Source organism: Pseudopipra pipra, chromosome 8 (assembly GCF_036250125.1).
Source record: "Pseudopipra pipra isolate bDixPip1 chromosome 8, bDixPip1.hap1, whole genome shotgun sequence".
In the NCBI taxonomy this organism is placed as follows: domain Eukaryota; kingdom Metazoa; phylum Chordata; class Aves; order Passeriformes; family Pipridae; genus Pseudopipra; species Pseudopipra pipra.
This window is the reverse complement of record NC_087556.1, coordinates 34,348,506-34,370,110: the sequence shown is the minus strand read 5'-3', so window position 1 is coordinate 34,370,110 and position 21,605 is coordinate 34,348,506. Positions and strand designations below refer to the sequence as shown.

The following is a 21,605-nucleotide window of genomic DNA, read 5'->3' as shown; positions in this document are numbered from 1 at the left end:
CATCAAGTCCAGCCATCAAACCAGCACCATCACCATGTTCACCACTAAACTATGTCCTCAAGTGCTTCATCCACACATTTTTGAACACTTCCAGGGATGGTGACTCCACAACTTCAAGTGGCTTTGGATCACTGGTTCAGGAGAAGAGGCTGACACTGTAGTCCTGCACATCATCCACATGGCATGAGGACATGTGCTTGTGTTCTGGAGACAGGGAGCTCACAGGGCTCACAAACAGACCTGGGCTCCGCACCCTGAGTTGCTCCTTCCCTGCTGAGTGTGTGTGTGTGTAGGACCTGTGAACACACACTGTCCTGGGGAGTCTCAGCTGTCTTTGATGACTCCATTAGCCCTTTAAAGCCTGGTTTAAGAAAACAGGACAAATCTGAAGTGAAAGAAAAGGGGCTTTCCTACAGCATGCAAAGCCCTGACAGAGTGCAGGGTGACAGCTCCTGAGCCATGATCCCTAGTGGCTGCAGGGAACAGCTGCTGTACGTGGAGACACACGGCTCTGGAAGGGCTTCGGGCACAGAGGGAAAATCCGCCCGAGCAGAGAGCTCTCACACACGTGCACAAGCACTTACCAAGCCCCAGTTACTGTGCTGCAGGGTATCTTTTGCTTTCTTATTGTGCAGGGGTTAAGGCTTGGCTGCCTTGATGAGAAAGCTGTCCTGATTGCTTGCAAACTCTCAGCATTCCCAGTTAAAACTGATTTAAAGAGACAGGAAAGGCAATCAGGAAACAGCTCCCTCTCCATCCTTTAAAAAAACTTAATTTTAACACCTAATTATGTACAATACAGACTCATTCCTATTTCTTTTGCCAAGTTGCTTCTTGGTTTTGAAGAAGTGGTGCTCACCCTCACAGGGAGGGAGGCTTTGATTAGGAGAAAGCAAAAACTGTTGAAGAGGAGAAAAGCCCAACTGAATAGTGTGGTACCTGCAGCACGATGCTGCCTCTGGCACTCACCTGCTCTGTCACCTTGGGCATGTGGCAGAGGCATCTGGGCTTTGATTTCCTTCCTTTTAAAGGAGATGGGAAGGCAATCATTTTCCTCCTACGCATCAGGCTTGGAGACATAGGACTGCAAAGTGCTAAAGTAGAGCAGGAAAACTATTCCGGTTGCCTAATGACAGCTCCAGAGAAGTAGCAGAATATATCCATTTTTTCCACATCTCTTTAAGCACAGCTAGTGAAGAGAAAAGAAAGTCCCTGCTCTGGCTGAGAGCAAGCAGCAACACTGCAAGTGATGCACAGAAATGTAGGAAACACACTGGAGTGCAGGAATTCGGTTACAGGGCTGTTTGCAAATTAATGGCTAAATCAATTAAATGAAAGCATGGGATTTCTCTTGAGGAAAGTCTGGGCACAGTCGCAAGGAGAAGGGGAGGGGTTGTGGAGCAGGGATGACATAATCACGTTTGCGAATCACCAGCAGTGTGCATGCTTTAATCCATTAATGGGGTTTTTATCTGTGATCATAAAAAGCAGGTTACATTCAGCCTGGGAGGGAGTGAGGGTTGGAGGAGACGGGGAGGGGAGAGGAAGAGAGAGAGAGAGAGAGAGACAGAAAGCAAGGCAGAAAGAGAGAACAATTCACTCGGTGAATTGCTTGCAAGCTTGGGGCTGATAATTAGGGATCTCAGGAGAGCAGTTTCTCAGAATAACGTGCTCTCCTTCAAATGGACCGAATGGAGACAGTGGTTCAGTCCTGCTGATATTTTTTAAGCCCTCCTCGCAGTTTGATGGGCATTCCCAGTGCTTTTGTGCACGTCTCGGAAAGCGTTGACGTGGAAGGGAGCAGCGAGGAGGGGGAGGTTGGAGGAAAAAACTGCAGCTCCTCTAAAAACACGGAGGGCATGCGAGGGAGCGAGCAGGCTGGGGAGGAGGGCGAGGCGGGCGCACCTCGCACCATGTTCCCCCGGTGCCGGCGCGGCGCAGTTTCGGAGATGTCTCTCCTGTGACTGGACGCACCATGAGCATCTGGGAGCTGATCCTGGCTTTCGTGGTGGTGGTGCTGATGCTCGTGGCCCTGCTGGCCAACGTGCTGGTGCTGCTGTGCTTCCTGTACAGCGCCGACATCCGCAAGCAGGTCCCGGGATTGTTCATCCTCAACCTCACCTTCTGCAACCTGTTGATGGCTGTTTCCAGCATGCCCCTGACCTTGGCCGGGATCATTTACAAGAGTCAACCAGGAGGAGATCCGATCTGCCAAGCTGTGGGCTTCCTGGAGACTTTTCTCACCACGAATTCCATGTTGAGCATGGCAGCTTTGAGCATTGACAGGTGGATCGCTGTGGTCTTCCCTCTAAGTTATCACTCCAAAATGAGGTACAGAGATGCTGCTCTCATACTGAGCTACACGTGGTTGCACTCGGTGTCGTTCCCGATAGTGGCAGCTTCTCTCTCCTGGGTGGGTTTCCATCATCTCTATGCCTCCTGCACCCTGTACAACAAGAGACCAGAAGACAGGACACAGTTTATGATTTTCACTGGGGTCTTTCACGCTCTCAGCTTCCTTCTCTCTCTTATAATCCTGTGTTTCACATATCTAAAAGTGCTGAAGGTGGCACGGTTTCACTGTAAGCGGATTGACGTGATCACTATGCAGACCCTGGTGCTGCTTGTGGACATCCATCCCAGGTAAGGTGCCTGCGTGCTCAGCAAGTGAGACTATTCGTGGCAGGAGAAGTGAGGAGGGGGTTCAGTGTTATGTTAAAACAGTCTGATCTGTATCAGAGCAAGGGATGGGGAGGGCAAAAAACAACCATCCTCCCTGATGGTTTCTATTCTGCGTGTTTCTTTTTACTTGGGTTTATTTCTCTGATTATAGAACTCATTTTCTGTTTGTTAGGCTTAAAGACTTGTTTTGGGAGGGAGGGCAAAGAAAGGGGAGGTTTTAGCTGAGAATGCACTTCCCTTTGAGACAGTGATCACATCCCTGCCCTTTGTCTCTGAAGGTGGATTTAGTGGTTGATAGGTTTGCATTTTTGGCACTGTCAGCCCAAAATGTTGCTGGATTCCTGAGGGAGGAGGCTGCACCTGTCCCTTCAGTTGGAGTTTGGAAGGGAAGCTGGGCGCTGCCTGCAGCTCCTTTGCTCAGCAGTTTCCCTACTGCTGTGCTCTCTCTAACTTTATCATTCCTGAAGGCGGAATCCTAAGGGAATAACATCTGCAAAACGCGTGCGCTTGAATGCCTATATTTAAATTTAAGTAAGAGAGAATTCAGCAGCAGTGTTAATATGACAAAAAAGGGATGTATAAAGTACATTTAAAATGAGAGACTTTAGGCAAGCCCCCCGTGCATAGACACAGGAGGAGAAGAGCCTCCAGGGGCTGGAAGGATAGTGGGCTTGAAGGCAAGCACCGAACAGGAAGGAATGCGTGCTGGGATGCTGAGCAAAAGTCACATCAGGGATTACGATATAAATCTTGCATGAATAGGCAATGTATGGATCTGGAAGGGATGCAGGCTTGGTGCCTGATATGAGGGGAGAAGTCTGCCTGGAAGACAGGAAAGCAGAGAGGGCAGTCCAATGCCAGACATCCCATCTGACCTCCCTTGCTCCCCTGTGCCCCACAAGCTGGAGGTGAACACCGGCTCTCTCCATTTGCAGCCAGCCAGGAGCAGAGCTGCAGGGCTCAGAGCACATGTGGCTGTCGTCAAAAACAGGTCAAGTTTTGGGGATTCCTGAGGCTAAGGCAAATAAGTCTGAAAGAATCAGGGCAGGACAACACACTGTTAGAAGAACAGAAGCATTTGCTCAAAATTCTCCACTTAAGCTCTTTGAGCTGTCTCTTGATCAAGAATGCAGAGCAGAACTTTGGGCAAGGCTTGCTGCTGTTCTTGAGAAATACAGGTATAAATCTTCCCTTATTCACTAAGTCAAATTGAGGAAAAAACACCCTTCTGTCCTATGTGCTGTCTGTTTGATAAACTGTGCCTCGACTGTCTTAGTTCCTGCACCAAGACGTGGTGGTTACTCCCAGGACAGTGCCATAAACCCTCTGGGGCTGTTTGAAACAGCATTTGTTTTGCCTAATGCCTCAAGTATGTCTGGACTGCACAGCAAAGTTTAGAAAAAGGACAAAAGTCTCAATGTTACTTCTCCTCCTCTGCATTTTGTATGGTCTAGGTTAATTTGAGGCTCTTTGTGCATTTTCTAATCATCTCACTGAGGAATGGATTCAGTGGGGCTGTGGGAATGATGCTTCCTTTCTTCAGAGGAGACAGAGTTGTACAGGCACTTTGCTGTGAGTAACCTGTACCAACAACTCTTACCTCTCACATCAGGTTATTCTAATGCTTCTCTCTAAGAAAGGAGAGTTTGAGCTTCTTTTCTAGGTTACAGAATTGGTGGCTGATTTGACCCGTGGAGGTGCTGCCTTACCGGCAACAGCTCCTGCTGCTGAAAGGGTCAGCTCTCAGGTCACCTCCCCTCCTGTGAGAGCTGCACAGATGCTGCAGCTCTCCTGGAGCAGTCAGTGATGCTCATGAAGCTCTGACACAACAAAGGCATCGTTTGCCTTATATTAGTGTGTATATACAGGCAATTTCTGTGTGTACCTGACACCATGGACATGGATGCTGGGAGAACTCACACGAGAGAACAAAGTTTGCAATCCCAGCTTAGACTACCCTGACTCCTCCAGCTCTTCCCAGGGTCTAGTTTCAACGCTGAGAAATGTGTACAGACAATTTTCTGCTTCCTATGATTCAGAATCCACCCACAAGGGGATCTAGTGACAGGCATTATGACAGATGGCTTCATTACCTGTGACTTAGAAAGACACGAGTGACCTCCTGAAGATCATTCAAGATGAGTACAAAGGAAACCTCTAAATACCATACAAATTCATGTGAATGTTTAGGGCACATGTTCTTTCAAGTTAGCTTAGGCATTTCTAGTGGATCTTGCTTTTTCTTGACTTTGTTCTTAAGACCAAAATACCTTAGGAATTGTGAGAGATTTGGGCAAAACTACACTTAAGTGTTTAGCCCGTGTATTTCTTTGCTCAAATTATCTCCACAATCTTTTTGGTGTATCCAGCTCTGCACATCTTAAGGTCCAGTATCTCATAAACTTTATTTAAAATAAATATATCCCTTCAAGGGGATATAGCTTAGATTTTCCAGGATAGTAAAATCTTTAATGAAAGCTTAGTCAATAATCCCATTCTGTTACTGGTGTCACTACTGGAACTTGCATATGTGTTCTTATCTTAGTGCATGGAAGTGTGTGCAAGAGCAAAATACTCGTCTGTACATTGTCTATATGAAGGAGTGAGATAAAATACCTTCATCTGTGCTGTGGTATTTATTGGCTACATCTGGAAAGGCTGAACAAAAGAAATTGGATTAAGTGTATCAGGACAGTCGCGTGTGAGCTACAGGAGTCAGAGACAGCTTGGTATGTGCCAGTAAGGAAAAGATGTAACTGGGGAAACTGTTAGAGACAAAAATCACACACCCTCTCCACCCTTAGAACACCCTAATTGAACCTGCTTTGGAGATACACTTTCCCATATTTCTGTGGCCTTGGGATACTATGAATTAAATAACACAGGTCTTAAATGAAGCTGTTGAACCTCTAAGATAATCTGCCTGCACCTGAAAATACTCCAAGTTCTCCATCTCTTGCAGAATTGAAAGACCACAGGTTCCCTTGAAAATGTGGATTTTCTTTTTCTTCTCAGCTGTCATTTCTAGCTGCAAATAACTCAGGCACAGAACATGCAATGCTTTTAGATGTGGCATGCTCTTTGAGAGAAAGATGATTTGCCACTTCAAGGAGAACAAACTTTTCCTCCAGTATTTATTTCACCATGTCATGATAGCTGTTCTGGGGACTGGCAATGTAAGACCAAACATAGAATGGAACAAAGGAAACACATTTTCTTTTTTTTACACAGTGGAAAGGCAACATAAGAACTCATTAACACAGAGATCACCAATGCACAGTGAGATCCTCAGGATGTGTTTAGATGATGATAAAACATTTGCAGATACAGCAAATAATGTGAGTGTATGGCCCTAAGCCTCAGCTACGAACACATGAGAGTGTGGAGCCTGAGAGTGAGTCATCAATTACAAAGTTACAATAAAAAAGAGAGGCCAAAGCCAAGCAGTTTTTAAAAATTATATGTATAGACACGGGACATGGTCCAGTCCCTTCAGTTTGCCTGAATTGCGTCACCATGAGATCTGTGCAGTGAGTCAACACATGGCACCATAATGTGCATAGAGAGCATTCAGGATGGCAGTCTGGCTTTGATTTTGCCCTTTCCAAAGGGATTTATTCAGGTACAGATGATCCTGGCACTCTGGGACATACAACCAATCCAATCTACCTGCCTGGGGCAGGCAGTAACTCATCCCCTTCCCTCACAAAGCACAGCGAGCACAGGAGTCACTCAACCAGGTAAAGGAAGAGGATGAGATTTCACATTAATAACTCTCTTGACAAGAAAATGTGCTGGTTTCAAAGGAGATTTTTTGCAGTGATAGCAAGGCCTCAACCCCGTGGTCCCACCACCTTGCTGGCACACCAAAGGAATTAGCAGCTCCCTGGTGGCCTGCTGAGACCAACAACAGGAAACCCAAAGGACAAGCTCTAGTCCGAGGAAGAAACACGGGGTGGGACTAATTTGTGTCTGGAAACAGGGCTGGTTTGAGGTGAGAAGTAAGGACATCACAGTGTTGTGGATTTATTATACAATTCTCAGCTTTGCAAAACATTCAGCATGGCAGCAGCACGAAGCTGCACAGGCTGATGGAATATTTATGGACACACAGTTCATGGCTATGGGATACAGTGATTGCTCCAGTATTGGAGCAATCTGAAAGTCCAGAGCATGTGTTTTCCCATTATGATTTTTTTGTGGTTTATTTCTTATCTTGCTGGGAAGTTTCTCCTCCCTAAGGTAGTGGTGTTGGAATTGCTGTTTCTAGAGAAGCAGCATGCTGCCCATCCCAAAATGGATATTTTCCAAATCTCTCAATATCACGAGGCAAACTCTGGTCTGCAAATACTGCTTAGAGTAATTCAAAAAGGACCTGCCAACTGACTTCAAGGCTGAATTCCACCAATATGACTATAGATCAATTGATACAATGGGGGTGTGTGCACATAAATATACAATCCTGTATTTCTCAGTAACTGCTTTTGGAGGGTAAGGTGGTCAGACAATGCATTAATGCTTGATATTGTCCCAGAGAAATACAGTGCACCTGGTATTGGCTTATGTGATCATAACAGATACTGGAAAGATTGTTTTCCATCATTCCATAAGTAAAGCCATTAAAACCTGTTACCTGATACTATGATTCATGTTCTTGTCTGTGTTGAATGTCACACAGCGTGAGAGAGCGTTGTCTGGAAGAGCAAAAGAGGCGGAGGCAGCGAGCAACAAAGAAAATAAGTACCTTTATTGGTACCTTCATACTTTGTTTTGCACCTTATGTAATTACAAGGTAAGTGTGAACCTACATCCTGGAAAAGACTCCTGAGATGCAACTGTAAATCGGAGAAGTAGGGCCCTCTGAGCCACAAAATTATTCTGTTTCCTGTAAAATTTGATATACTGTTTCCAATCCTATAACAGAGATTGCATTTGCTGAGCTAACAAATGGTGTGAAATGTCATAGTGCTTATCCAGTTCAATCCTGATGCAGGATTCTGATCAGACTCTGCTCAGACAGCCCAGCCAGTGTGCTGGTCACATGGGAGTGATTTAGAAAGTCAGCCCAAACAATTTTGCAGACTTTTTTGGGGGTCAAGTAGTCACCTACTGCCTGGACTGCCTCCCTGGTTCAGGGGAAGACACTTGCCTGAATAAGTCAGACTGTAAAAATTTGGTCAACAAGATCCAGCTGAGGTGAGAATAGGGTCCCAAGACTTAAACCATAGTTTTTTCTGACTGGATAGAGTTTATTAGTCATAAACATCAAATATCAAAGCTGTGCTGGCTCATAACAAAAAAATTGCCTGTGATTTATGATCAGATGTCTATCTATCTACTAGCTTATCTTTGGAAATGGCTCCTGTGGGAAACACTAAATTACTCCTATGAAATATAAAGTATTAGAAAGTGAGTATATCCAGAAAAATGTTATCTAGCTTTTGAAGGAAATTTATAGCTTGCATTCCTTATTAAAAGACTGGAAAAACTGAAATGCTGCTATGCAGAACAGAGAAAGAAAAAAAATATTTTTAAAGTGTCTCCTATTCCAATACTATTAAGTAGAAATTAGTGGGGCTGACTTCAGTCAAACTCAGATCCAACATAAAAAAATCGCTGAAAAATCTGGATTAAGAGTCAATATAAGTGGACATGGAGCAAACCCTGAGTTTTTCCATTTCAGTATAATGTCCTGATTTTTTAGAATTAGAAAATAAAAGTAACTAGAATCACCTTCCCTTTCAGTTAGTGGTCACAAGACACCATTCTAAGCCACAATGGTATAAAGGGATTTGTAATTATGGACATTTAGCCTTAGATCTCAAGCTATAATACATTAAACTATTTATCTCATTGCAAATGGTTATTTTTTATTTTATGTTGAGTGTCTGATCTTAATGAAAATCACCACAGTCACACAATAGCTGGTGGCTCAGTCCCAAGAGCTCTAACTTGAACTGTCACAAGTATTTTTGTGCATCTCAGCTCAGCATTCAGGTACCACCTCCCCGCCTCCTCCTCACCCTGTGGTGTCCCAGGTTGTGTCCCAGTGGGCCTTAAGATACAGAAGAAGGGTTAGAAAAATCCTGAGCCTCCTCTCTTTAGCCCACACAAGATCCACAAAAGACAGTGATGATGAGAAGAGACAAAATGCGGTGTCCTGAATGCACGAAGATGCACCCTGGGAGCTGGCCAGGTGTATCAGGGGTGTTGAAGTCTCTCACATTCCTGGTCTTTTCAGTTCTGACATGTCTAGGGGGAACAGAGCACAGCATGCCAAGGGGAATTCCCTCTTCAGCTGCTTGAGAGACCTTGCTGGACACTTGCATGGACACACATCACTGTGCTTCCCTCTGCCTCGCACATGGGGCTGAGGGTCTTGAAGTCAAGGGGATAAGGAGACTTTTGAGTTTAATTTTGCAAGCAAGTAGTATTTTCTGGGCTGTGTCCAGCACTTTGCATTTACAGGAGAGAGGCAATCAATCCCAGTTCAAGGCAGGGAACAGCAGGCAGAGGAGCAAGTGTGTTGCTCAGCCTCTCATTTGGTCAGTCAGCTCTAATCAGCAATACACTTAAATTAAACATGCTCTTCAGTACTCCCTGAATTGGAGGCTGAAAGCAGCAAATCACAAGGCTTTGCTATAACATCTTTCTGTTTCAACACTAAAAATAAATAGGTGTCACTAGAAGTTCCATGAACCAGCGACGGAGTTGTGCTTATAATCCCAGACAGATAAATGCCTCTCTGGATAAACCAGAGTTTTTCAGACCACATTAAGGTAAAAATCTGATTAGGCACTTCTTTTATGAAGTAGGCATCATCCTAACTAGTTCAAGAGATGACCTTAAGTAGTGTATCAGTAGAATCTGATTCTTCTTGATTCAGTGTTTCCACTCCATCAGTTTGACAGATGTATTACCCCATATTATATATTTCTAGGCATAGCTTGTTTCTTGGTTCTTCTATGAGTACACATCTCTTCTTTTGCTATATTTAACATTATGCAATTAAATAACATTGTTCCAAGCCTCTTTTCTCCAAGGATCTTTTTCATAAGAAAAATGAAGATAAGTCTTACCAGTTTCTAATATTCATTTCCAACTGCAGGCATTTTATACTGAAAAACAGAACTTTGTTCATGTAAGTTAATAAGTGCTGTCAGTGTGTGAGGAAATTGGCCTTAAATTAAAAATCCTGAAGTAATATCAGGCAGAAGTTCATAGACCCAAGCCCTCAGGTTAAATAGGAGGATGATGGAACAGGCAGAAGAAGATTAAAATTCTCTTGTATCATCTCTGGGGGACAAGTGGTAAATAAACTCTGTTTCTAAACTGATTGCTTGCCCTCTGCATATGCAGATCCTGCCTGGGAGACAAGAAGTTCAGAATTCCTCTGCAACTTGTATTCTTGCCTATTTATGCACATAAATGCATGAATTTCCTAGGCAATCATAGGTTGATGTATTTGAAGTGGCCTTCTAGTCTCCATGTGGAAAAATGGGAGCTTTTGGTACGAGCCAGACAATCCTGTTTGCTCTCCTTATATCCCTGTGCTGCTGGCAAATGATTCCTGCAGCTCTGGGGAACAGCTATGACTGAAAGCAATGGTTTGCAAGATTTGCAGGTCTAACTACAAGTCCCAAACTCTGCTTCCTTACAGAACCCCTCTGGTTGCCATGTATGCACTACTTAAGAGGCAAAACTGGCTGAGGATAAATCTGCTAAGGATGGCTGTGATGCCATTTTTGTACAGAGAAGAAGTTATTAAAATAGGGCTTTTTCATCAGCAACTCATCACAGAAAGGATTCAGTCCATCAGGCAATAAAGTGAAAATAAGTTCAGATGAACATCAAGATAAAACTGATCATAGAATAATAGAATGTTTTGGGTTGGAAGGGGCCTTAAAGACCATCTCATTCCACCCCCTACCATGGGCAGGGACACCTTCCACTAGCCCAGGTTGTTCCGAGCCCTGTCCAACCTGGCCTTGAACACTTCCAGGGATGATCAGCTTATTCAAATGATTAACACCAAAATTAAAAACAATGTATAATTCTGGTACCATGGGAATTGTATGGGGGGAAAAAAAAATCAGAATTAGGCACAAACAGAAATGTTACCTCAAAGAGCTCATACAAATTCTTGGGGAAGGCGTTGAATTTCTTCTTGTAAGAGCTGCATCATCTACCAGCTCCAGCCTTCAGTGCCAGTTTTCTTTCACTTCTGAACAGCAAGACATTTCAACTTGTTTCCATAACTCAGTTAAAGCCCCAGGTTTAAGCAACGCTCGACAGAGATGTTGTCATTTATTCAGCCTTCCATCTGGGTGTACACATGTTCAGTAAATATATATTAGTGTAGTGATTAACTGCATGTGTAAATAAAGGATTTCCAGTATTATGTGCATAGAGATCAAGGTCATACTCTTCAACATCCCATTCTCATTTGTTTACTGAAAGTGAAATAAAACAATTGGATAACCACGTGACACGACACACTCTGCAGAACTGAAGTTTCTAAAATGTGAACAGGGTATCATAGCAAAAGAGCTCATAGCTTTGAAATAAAAAGGTTTTGAAGATCCAACAGTAGAAGAGTGGCTTATGAAAGCGAGATAGGGAATTATGTAACTGATGCTGTAAAATTTAATTTACAGGTAGCACTGAAATATTAATATTCCTTCACTGAAAATGTCTTCTTTTTGGCCGAAACATTTCACGAAAATTGAAGCTATGCATATAATTTCCCTCGTAAATGAGAAACAAAGCCTTTCAAAGGCAATAAAATATTTGATATGCCTTGAAAGGCTGACATTTAATTGTACATGAAATGGAAATGCATAGCTTGGGGTTTGGCTGCATTTCTATGTTTGCTGCTTGATAACTGCAAATGTAATTTACTATAAAAAATAACACATGAGAATTGAAAAATGTGTAAATGTCAAGGAAACTTACAGAAGTCAATCAAAGAAAATATTTAAAGTCTTTTTAATAAAACTGTAGGCTTTTCATTTGATCAGTCAATGAAGGTAAAATTAGCAAGTCTAGGCTTGCAACCCTGAAGTGTCTATCTGATGTGCTTTAAATGGAGCTTGTTAATGTTTCATAGAACTGATTGACAGAGCCTCAGACACAAATCTGTCACATTTTGGTTATTCAAGGCATCCACTGAATTTAATTAAACATAATCAAATTCACATCTGTAAAGCACTCAGTAAAAATGAATCATCCAGATGAAATTCAACATGATGAAATTCAAAATGTGAAGTAGGCATCAAATAAATGGAGTGGAGAACAACAAGAAGGATGGATCATGGTAGATTACAATGTAAATATGACTCAGGAGCTGACTAATTTCCAAATTGTCAGTTCTCATTTTAGAACACATTCATTTGGATGTCATAAGCTCCATTTTATTAAACAAGGGAGAATACACCAGATGAGACCACCCAGCAGCTGGACTTGATGATAATTATGTCTCAGTCCTCGTTCTACTTTGTAAGAAAAGTAATGGCCACGAGTTAGAAGGGGAGGTGGAAATAACAACATTTGTTTAGCTGAGATGAAAGGAGAGAGAAATGGGACAGAATCTGAGATCTGAGGTTCTTTGGGACCTCAGAGCTGCTGAGCCCAGCACACACATCTAGGAAGAGACAGAGCTTCTGCCATGGAGCTTTGCAGCTTGGGAAAACAGAGAGAGACAGAAGGTCATAGTGCTGTAACAAATTAAGGCTCCTTAGTCCCACTTTCATGCTCAAATGACTGGACTGTGCCATCTGCCAGCATTATTTTAAACAACACAATGTAGCGAAAGTTTATGGAATGAGAATAAAATGACTGAGGGGAAAAAAAATTCTCATCTCTAAAAAGTGCCAACATTATTGTCATTGCTGCTGCAGGAACCATGCTTCAGAATGCTCCTTGGAACTGGTGCTTTGTCTGAATAAACATGAGTAATTGAAGTATTTTCCAGACAGTTTTAAGAACATCTGCTGCTGAAGAGAGTTTCAGCAAAGATCTTGTTTGCCGTGGCCTGGTGGGGCTCTCTAGCAGCACACGTGGCTGTTTGTCCTCTATGAAAATCAATAGTTTCTAACAGCTACAGAGGCATATTGAATAAAACTGCCCTTTGGTCTTGCTCAAAGACATGGGGAGTTATCAATATTTCACTGTCAGAAATACTCTCCCTGGGCACACAGTGAACTCTCTGTGCTCGTTTAGGTATGAGGAGTATATGAAACTCTTCCCTCCCTTAATAATTTAAAAGTTTTATCTTGCTAGATTTGTTGCAAATGTATATACTTGGCCTTTAAGCTGTTCAGTTTTTAAATTCAAGATATAATATGCCATCTCTTGATGATGGATTTTCCTTCCTAGTGTGCTTCTGCAACTCAGGTAAACTGTTTAAAAGCATTGAACTCTCTCTAGGAGTTGGATAGAAAGCTGGATAGCACTAGTGAGTGGCTTCCCAGATGTCCTCAAGGGGACCTAGAACCACAAATTCAGACTAGATGCTGGATTTTTAGATTGATAATGGTAGAGAAAGAAGACTTCCATGAGACCAAGCAGTAGCACTTTGGCCAACAGACCTCAAGTTTACATTTGCAGTCTTAAAAATTCATAAGAGGAGGACAACATTCACGTTTTCATGAGTATGGCTTCATTTTTGTTTTGCTGTGATTGCCCAGGAATAACTTGAGGGGTTTGGGGGTGGGTTAATGTCTTTCAGTTGTGCTGTTGCTCTGGGTTCTTAATGTGAATGTTCATTCTTTCTACCTCCCTCTTTCCACAGACTTGTTGAATTATCCTCTGTGGTCCACATCAGTTCCCACTGGGGAATCATTTCCAAGTGCTTGGCTTACAGCAAAGCTGTTTCAGACCCTTTTGTGTACTCTTTGCTCCGGCATCAGTACAAGAAGACGTGGAAGGACATCATAAACAAGATCCTCAAGAGGAGCTCCATCAACTCCTCCGCCCTCACGAGCGAGTCGCACAACCCGAATATATCGCAGCTGAACGAGTGAGGAGCCTGGTATGGGACCTAAAAGACATAAAACATGATATATGTGGAACAAAACTCAATGGCCTATCCCTAGTAGCTCTCCTCAGCTGTCCAGGTTTTGGGAGGCAGTCATGGACAGGGTCAGTGCCAGCCCATGTCCCTCCAGCAGCCCACGCTAACACCTTAGGGAGTCAGGCTGCTTTGGACCTCCTGCCTCTGACTGGAAGAGCACTATTGATCCGTGGTCCTGCAGGCTTCATAAATACAAATCTCCCATTGATTTCCATCAGCAGTTGCATCCATAGATAAAAAGCTAGTCCTCAGCAGAAGGGCTCATGAAAGGAATGGGAGCAAACTGGTGTCATCATGAGATTATTCTAAAGAGCTGCACAGGGGTGTTTGTGCTGTGTTTTTCACTGGCTGCAGTTAAAGCTCCCCCTGATGTAGCTGCCAACATGGCTTTACAAAACCCACCCCAGCCTAGTTGCTTGAGAAGGATGTGTATAGAAAAAAAAACTTAATGGAAAAAGCTTAAAAAAAAAATAAAAATCTTTATCTAAATATTAGTCCAGTGCCCAACACAGCTTTCAGCCTTTTCATATGTATATATTTTTTGGAACAATCTGGTAGAATTGAAGGAAAATCCACTTTTGAAGTATGTTACAGGGTGGATTCAGCCATATCTACTCTAGATTTTAAAGGAATTTACACAAAATCCCATTAATTTTCTCCCTGTTGGATTTCAGAAAAATTCATAAGGTAGGCAGAGTGGAAAGGTCAGGATGCCTCCTGCCTAATTCCATATATCTGAGCTATAAGGAACTGAATTTTGCCCAAATCTGCAGAACTGGGCCCTGTGCCCAGGAGAAAAAAAAATAAAATTCCTTTTTCTGAGGAGTTATTAATCATAGTTTTTTTACTACTTCAAAGAAAGATGAGCCTAAATCTGAATTTAGAGTATAATTTTCAAAGCAAGTGGAGGAAAAATAATAGGCCTCCACTCCACCATGAAAGTGGGGTCAATAATCTGGACCTCAGGAGGTTTCAGTCCAAATTTTTACAGCTCTAGATTGCAGTTATGCATAGGGACATTATTAACATTTCCCATGCCTTCAGATGCATGCCTAGATTTAGAATAGCCTTGGTTAATTAGGCTTCATGCATGCAATGGCAGCTTAAATAACAGCTGACACAGCTGGCTGTGTTACCACCTCCCCTTGCTCATATTCCTACTGTCAATCCCATACTGAGAAAACACAGCCGGGATCATATTGAGAAAACAAGAGCCCAAGTTGTAAAAATGAGAGATTACTTTTTAGTTACCACCTACTGTCATCCCAGAAAAGGGCTTGATAAGTTGCAAAAGATACCCACTGTTGAATTTTCTGGCCTCTGACTCAAAGCCCAGACAGGGAACTCGGTGAGGGGCTTCACCCCAAAACTGGTGAATGTGGGGTAACAGCTCTCTTATCAATCTGGAGAGCCTTGACTTAGCCCTCGCCCTGGCATGGGCTACAGCTGCAAGGAACCATGTTAATCTGTGAATTTACATAGTCATCTGCTCTGTAAATGGAAGAATTTATATGATGAAGATCATAAACGGCCACGTAAATAAAAATTTTTAGCTTAATTACTATTCAGCTATAAAAATACCACAATTACAATAAAATCTACACACTATTATAATCACAGGTTTTAAGTTCTTACAACACTGCATTCGAATTAGCCCTCAGCCAGATTAAATAGTCTACCTCATCTTAATTATTTTCTTTCTTAGGCTTAACATAATTTTCTCAGGTGCAATAGATAAAGACACCCAGCTAAATACTTGTTTCTTAAGAAATTCAAGTCATTTTGATGACAAGTGTATCAGAACACATGAGTTTAAAAAAGATAAAAAGCTTTATATCAATTCATTATATGTTTTACTAAGATCACTTTTACTAAATTGCCCCAGGATGGTTGTCAAGGTCCACAACTGTTGTTAACTTATACATGGGCCTGTTGCCAAAGTCAGTGGGAGGTTTGTATGTTGATAAGGTTAACTCCAGAAGGATTTAAAATTTCAAATTTAAAGAGAGTAAGATAATTTCCTAGGAAAAAAACCCCAACTATTCTACATTTAGGATATCTATTAAAAGACAGAGAAAAATACAGCATTGGACTTGTCTCATTATGCTTGTTTATCACAGTCAGTCACCGGTTGATTTACGTGTCACCATGAGCAATAAATCTCTCCACTTGTATGTGTTTAAAAATTTGTCTTTCTTTCATGGTGCCTTTCTTCTGTAATTAATCTTATACCAGAGAATAGATATAATTTCCCCTTCCTTGCATCAGCTCTCCGACACATTGTCATATTTCCACCACCTGAAGCAAGCGAGAGTTGTAAATGCTGGTGCTTGACAAACTGCCTCAGTACACAAAATAAAAGTAATGCCCTAACATTTCCTGATGGCATTTTATAAGATACTAGAAATATGATACTGTGGCTTGTTAAGTGCTAGATATTCAGCTGAATTCTTATAGGCAACTGGCAGAATTTTCTAAAATGTATGTCTAAGTGATGAATGTAGATATGAGTAACTGTCTGCTGAGTATTATATGTACTATACAACACTTTGACTCGAGCCAGTTAGAATAATGATGGTAAATGTAATGCACAGTATTTATTACCTCTGCTCATGAGGCAGAGATGTTCTCTTGTCAAACACACGTGTGTGTGCGGGGGGAGGGGGAGAAGGGGAATTTCCATTTGTTATTTAAATATTTTTGGAAAATGTTTGTAAAGTATGGCTGCAATGTGTGCCCAAAATCTGGAACTGCATGTGCAAAACTGGGCAGCTGCTTAGGCAATATGCAGTTTTCTGTTTGTTGGTATCTGTGTCCCATATGCAATATCTATTCCTCACGTGCATGTTCAATTAACAATTTTTTCATATCTTGTAAATTTGGCAGGCAGAACACTGGCAGATGAGTAAGAGAACTTAGTCCACTATGTCATTTTGTGGATTCTGAGCTTTTCCTTTTGTTTATTTTAGAGTAATTTATATAATTTCAGAGCCCTAACTGTGAACTAGGATCATGGTCTGTGTGATAGTTTTGAGCCAGTGTGAATGTGAAGATCTGGGTAACTACATTTGGCAAAAAACTATGACAAACTGATAATTATTGAATAATTAATAAGTACCAAACTCTTTCCTGACATAAATCAACATAATAGCTGGTTTCACCTGAGGATTTGGTCCCATTAGGTGAATATAAATCAGCTGCAGGGCAACAGTAAAATCTTCCTGGAAGATATTTTTTAAAAATAATTTTTGGAAGACCTTTCAGACTTAGCTTCAAGAAACAGCTGCATCAGAACACCTTTAAGAGTTTACAAAAGTGAGGAAGAGATAGATGTGAGTGGTAGGCTGAGGGCCAGGTAGGTTGGGAGCTACAAACTGGTTCTGCTGCTGCTTAAATAACATGTGTTGCCCTGGCTGCAGTGGGCTTTTCCCAGTGCCCTCTTTCCACAGAGTCTCTCAGATGTTCACTCATCCCAAAGAGAAAGGCGAAAATTCTGTCAAAGCTCAGTAGCTGCCATAGAATGGGCTGAGCCTGCAAGAGCAGCACAGATTCCACAGGAAGATCCTTGTTGGCTTGGGAAGACTCTGCTGGTATTCAGATGTGCTCTGTGGAAACTACTCACACTGTTTGAGTGACAAGAGACAGTCTAATTCCTGAAGCCCTGGGGGTTGAGGTCAACTGCAGAAAGTGAATTTTTCTGGACCTACCTGCCTAAGGTTTCACAGTTCCCTCACATCTCTTAATCCCAAATGAAGAAGGTTCTGAAGGCTCTGCATATCTTGCCCTGTGCATTTTTACACATATAGTGAATAGCCTTTAGAGCAACCCTTTGGAAATTGTTGCTTTTCACTGCTGTTAGAGCTGTCTTCTCCCCACGTTCAGTGTTCTTGTCACTAAAGAAAGCTCAAAAGCAGAGACTTGTTACTTTACCCTAAAATCACAAAATACTTCAGCACAGAAAGCTCAGTTAAATCCTGATCCCATGCTCACTCTGTGTTTGCTCTGTTGGATAGTGAGGGCTGAGCACAGGTTTATGTGTTTGCAGAATCAGGGATTATACCTTTGTAACCTTCCCAAAACTGAACAAATGAGAACAATAACATTGTAGCCTTAAATCTAGTGTTGTTTTTTTTTTTTAATTTTCTTTTTATTCTTTCAGCATTTAGTATATAAAAAAATCTTTGATGGGTGAAGCTCCTTAAGGAAAACCACCCTGCTCCAAAAGGCAGCTGTCCTTCTTGGGGGGGCATAAAAGTTTACATGGAGAAAAGAGCTGCTGCAGTCTTTGTCAAATGTCTTCTTCTTACCTGTAATTCTGATGTGTATTGTGTAAATATGTATTTAGGATTGTTGGTTTCTAAGCAAATAATGCTGATCTAATGAACTAGAGAGGTTGCTATAGTTTATCACATATGTCTATATTTATAAGAAGTATGATTTGCCCTAGAGACTGTAAGTGCACTTCAGAAATGTGTGTGCCAAGAAAAAGATGCATCAGGTGTGTGACAGCATGAATGGGTGGCAATTGTGTAGTAAAATACTATTTTTTTGTTCAAGAAATACTATTGCACATGGTTTCAATGCACCCAAAGGCACAAGTCCATATGGCTGATTAATAATCTACAAAGACATGTTAGGAAAAGGATCTCTATTTGGAGTTGTTACTGAATCCTAGAATGGTTTGGGTTGGAAGGGACATTAAAGACGATCTCATTCCACCTCCTGCCACGGGCAGGGACAACTTTCACCAGCCCAGGTTGCTCCAAGCCCCATCCAACCTGGTCTTGGACACTTCCAGGGATGGGGCAGTCACAGCTTCTCTGGGCAACCTGTGCCAGGGCCTCACCACCATCACAGGGAAAAATTTATTTCCTAATATTCAATCTAACCCTGCCCTCTGGCAGTGGGAAGCCATTCCCCCTTGTCCTGTCCCTCCATGCTGTTCTAAAAAGTCCATCTTCCTTGTTTCAGTCACTGTAGCTGTACAATCAGAGCTTTAAAGCAAACCTTTCTTAAAACTCATACAAAGAGCAAAAAGTCAAAAACCTCCATCCTCTTGGATTTTGGATCCAGCAAGAGTCCCTAAGGAAACAGAAAAGCAGTGCTTTTGAATGAAATGCCAGAGCATCCTGCTCAGATATCAGTGGGAATGCAGCAGGGGCCAGGTGCAAAGCTGGCTGCAGATTTCCTCTTGCTGCCTGTCTCAGGAGGTTCTGTTCAGTCCTGTTGCACTTGCACTGCTTTGAATTCTTGAACAAAAATTTTAGAAAGCCCTCTTGAATATCAAAGGGTTTTACATTCCCTTCTGACTACGAAACCCTTATGTAAAGACAGGTAAATTCTCCTCCTTCTTTGCTAATGGGATCAATAAGCAACAGAGTTAAAAAAGAAATAAAGAAACCTCATTAATTGAATGACTTCTGTTAGAAAAAAAAATCAGTTAAATACTCATTGTCCTTAGGGTCACACAGTAAACATGTGACAAGGCTGGGGACGAGTTCTCTGTGCTCTGTCATCCAGCCCAGCCTCATTCAAGTAAAACAAAGCCACCTGCATCAGCCAGAATAAAGAATGGATCTTTTTATAGCAGAAACCACAGGGCTTCCCAGATAGACATTTGAAAACTATTATCACAGATTGCCTTGGAAAATAGAAATAGATAACTAAGAGGTGCCTTGATTTACCTTTATTTGTACACAGGGCATTTTTCTAAACCTCAGAATTTTTTTCGCAGTGTTTTTATTTTCTTAAGATTATTTTAGGATAAAAATTCATATATTTGGCAATCACTAATCATTCCCTTCTGAATTCTTGCAGGAATGTAATGTATTACCAGTCTTTCCAGGTGCAGTTGGACTTAAACATTTGCCCCTACGTTAGATTATTAGATGATTACTTGCTCTAAAAACAAGATGTTAGGAGCTGGTTTTACAACTCCTTGCTGCAAGGAGAGTGGGGTTGCTTGGCCGAGTAAGGACCATTCATACCATGAGAGGTATAAAATGTCCAGTCTGTGTATTTAAAGTATTTTATTTTGCAAATGTTGAAAACAGTTTGTTTCCTATTTCTAAAAGCACCTAGCCAGTCTGAAGGAAGATAGTTAGGAAATAACATTAATAATACCTGCTGTAGATAGGGCATGTTTTGATTATACTATTATAAATACCATTATAATTTATTGCATTTGACTTTTTTTTGTATAACAGTGGGATGAAATTGCAGGGGATATTTATTTAGGGGGAAATGGTAATATAAATTAAACCTTTCTAAATTGCATGGATAAAGGGATGCACAGACCTCTTTGTAATGACAACATGCTCAAGAGTCTCATGAGTTACCATGGATTTTAGGGTCCCAGATAAGCTAAACTGTAATAATCTCCTAAAAGATACTTCAGTGATTCATTCATTTAAAGGCAGACACATAAAATTCTCTGTGTCTACAGTTTAAAGGAATGAAAAAAAAAAATTACTTCCAAGTTCAAGTTTTGAATAAAGGGGCCTGTGCTGTCTATTCTGTTTACAACAGCTTGTGCTTTGTGAATACATATCAAATGTTGTAATATATTTTTATTACATAGAGTTAATGGTTCATACAAAGTGACATATATAAATAAATACATACTATAAATGTATATTGTGATTTTGTTAATTCTACTGTTAATGAAATGTGATTATGATAAATGAATTGGTGTGAGCTATTTTTTCATATAAAATCAATGTTTTAAAAAGTCTGCTTCAGTTCATTGTTGCAAAAGTCAAGCCTGGTGTGTCATTGCAATGATGTGACCTGAACAATCCTGCCCTTTTTTGGAAAACAGCTACAAAGTCAACTGTAATAAAATATAATTTCATTGCAATATCAGCAACACAAGTGAAATAGTTGGAGAATCTGAATATCTGATGCATATGTCTAGTTGTAATATATATCTTTAGTCTTAGTACACATGATGCTACTTAGTTGTTCCTTAACATCTTGAGCAGGATTTTGGAGTTGGTGTGAAATCAAGAGTGGAGGGGAGGGGTGGGGACTCCCTGCTTCCTTCCTCCATCCTTCCCTATTTAGAGTTCTCACAGGAAGGTATTGGGTTGAATGAAGTGTTTCTAAATTCCACCCAAGCTGCAAATCCTGCAGAGGGAATAACTCCTGGTCCTCACAGAGCAGAAATCTTTTAATTGTCTATGTAAAGTCCAAACTCTTGGTCCCTAAATGTGTTTTTCTGCTGAAATACAGGGTTTAATCATTAGAACTGGAATCATTAATAATGAATGGTCTGGGCTGGAAGGGACCTTAAAGCCCATCCTGTCCCACCCCCTGCCATGAGCAGGGACACCTTCCACTAGCCCAGGTTGCTCCAAGCCCTGTCCAACCTGGCCTGGAACACTTCCAGGGATGGGGCAGCCACAGCTTCTCTGGGCAACCTGTGCCAGGGCCTCCCCACCCTCACAGCCAAGAATTCCTTCCCAATATCTCATCTAACCCTGCCCTCTGTTAGCTTGAAGTCATTCCCTCTTTTCCTGTCGTTGACAACCATCAAAACTTTCATTCTCAGGTGTGGGGAAGCACTCACTGAAACCAACAGCAACATCTCCAAATGTTCTCCCTGGGGTCTCTAGATAGAGATTTGAGTTGAAGATTAAATTCCAGTCCAGTGCACAGAGGAGGCCTCTTAAGGGCTCTTCTGCTTCCCATACAGGTGTTAAATCTCCACTGTAGCAGAAGAGATCCCAGAAGAGCTCAGAATTCTCAGACATCAAATAATTTCTGATTTAGCCAACACAATTACTTTGTGTTGTATTTTTTTATTCTCATTTCCCCCTGTTATTTTAAATAGCTCAGCATAGTTATA

The 21,605-nt window shown here is 41.6% G+C and overlaps 1 protein-coding gene across 1 annotated transcript; it reads left to right on the top strand.

Annotated features, from left to right (window-relative positions):
- Positions 1–1,512: 1,512 nt before the first annotated feature.
- GPR26 (G protein-coupled receptor 26) lies at positions 1,513–20,486 on the top strand. Its single transcript, XM_064663585.1, has 3 exons — positions 1,513–2,643; positions 7,361–7,474; positions 13,475–20,486. Exons 1-3 carry the CDS (start codon positions 1,976–1,978, stop codon positions 13,704–13,706), a joined length of 1,014 nt encoding a protein of 337 aa, XP_064519655.1. The 5' UTR covers positions 1,513–1,975; the 3' UTR covers positions 13,707–20,486.
- The last annotated feature ends 1,119 nt before the right edge of the window (positions 20,487–21,605 follow it).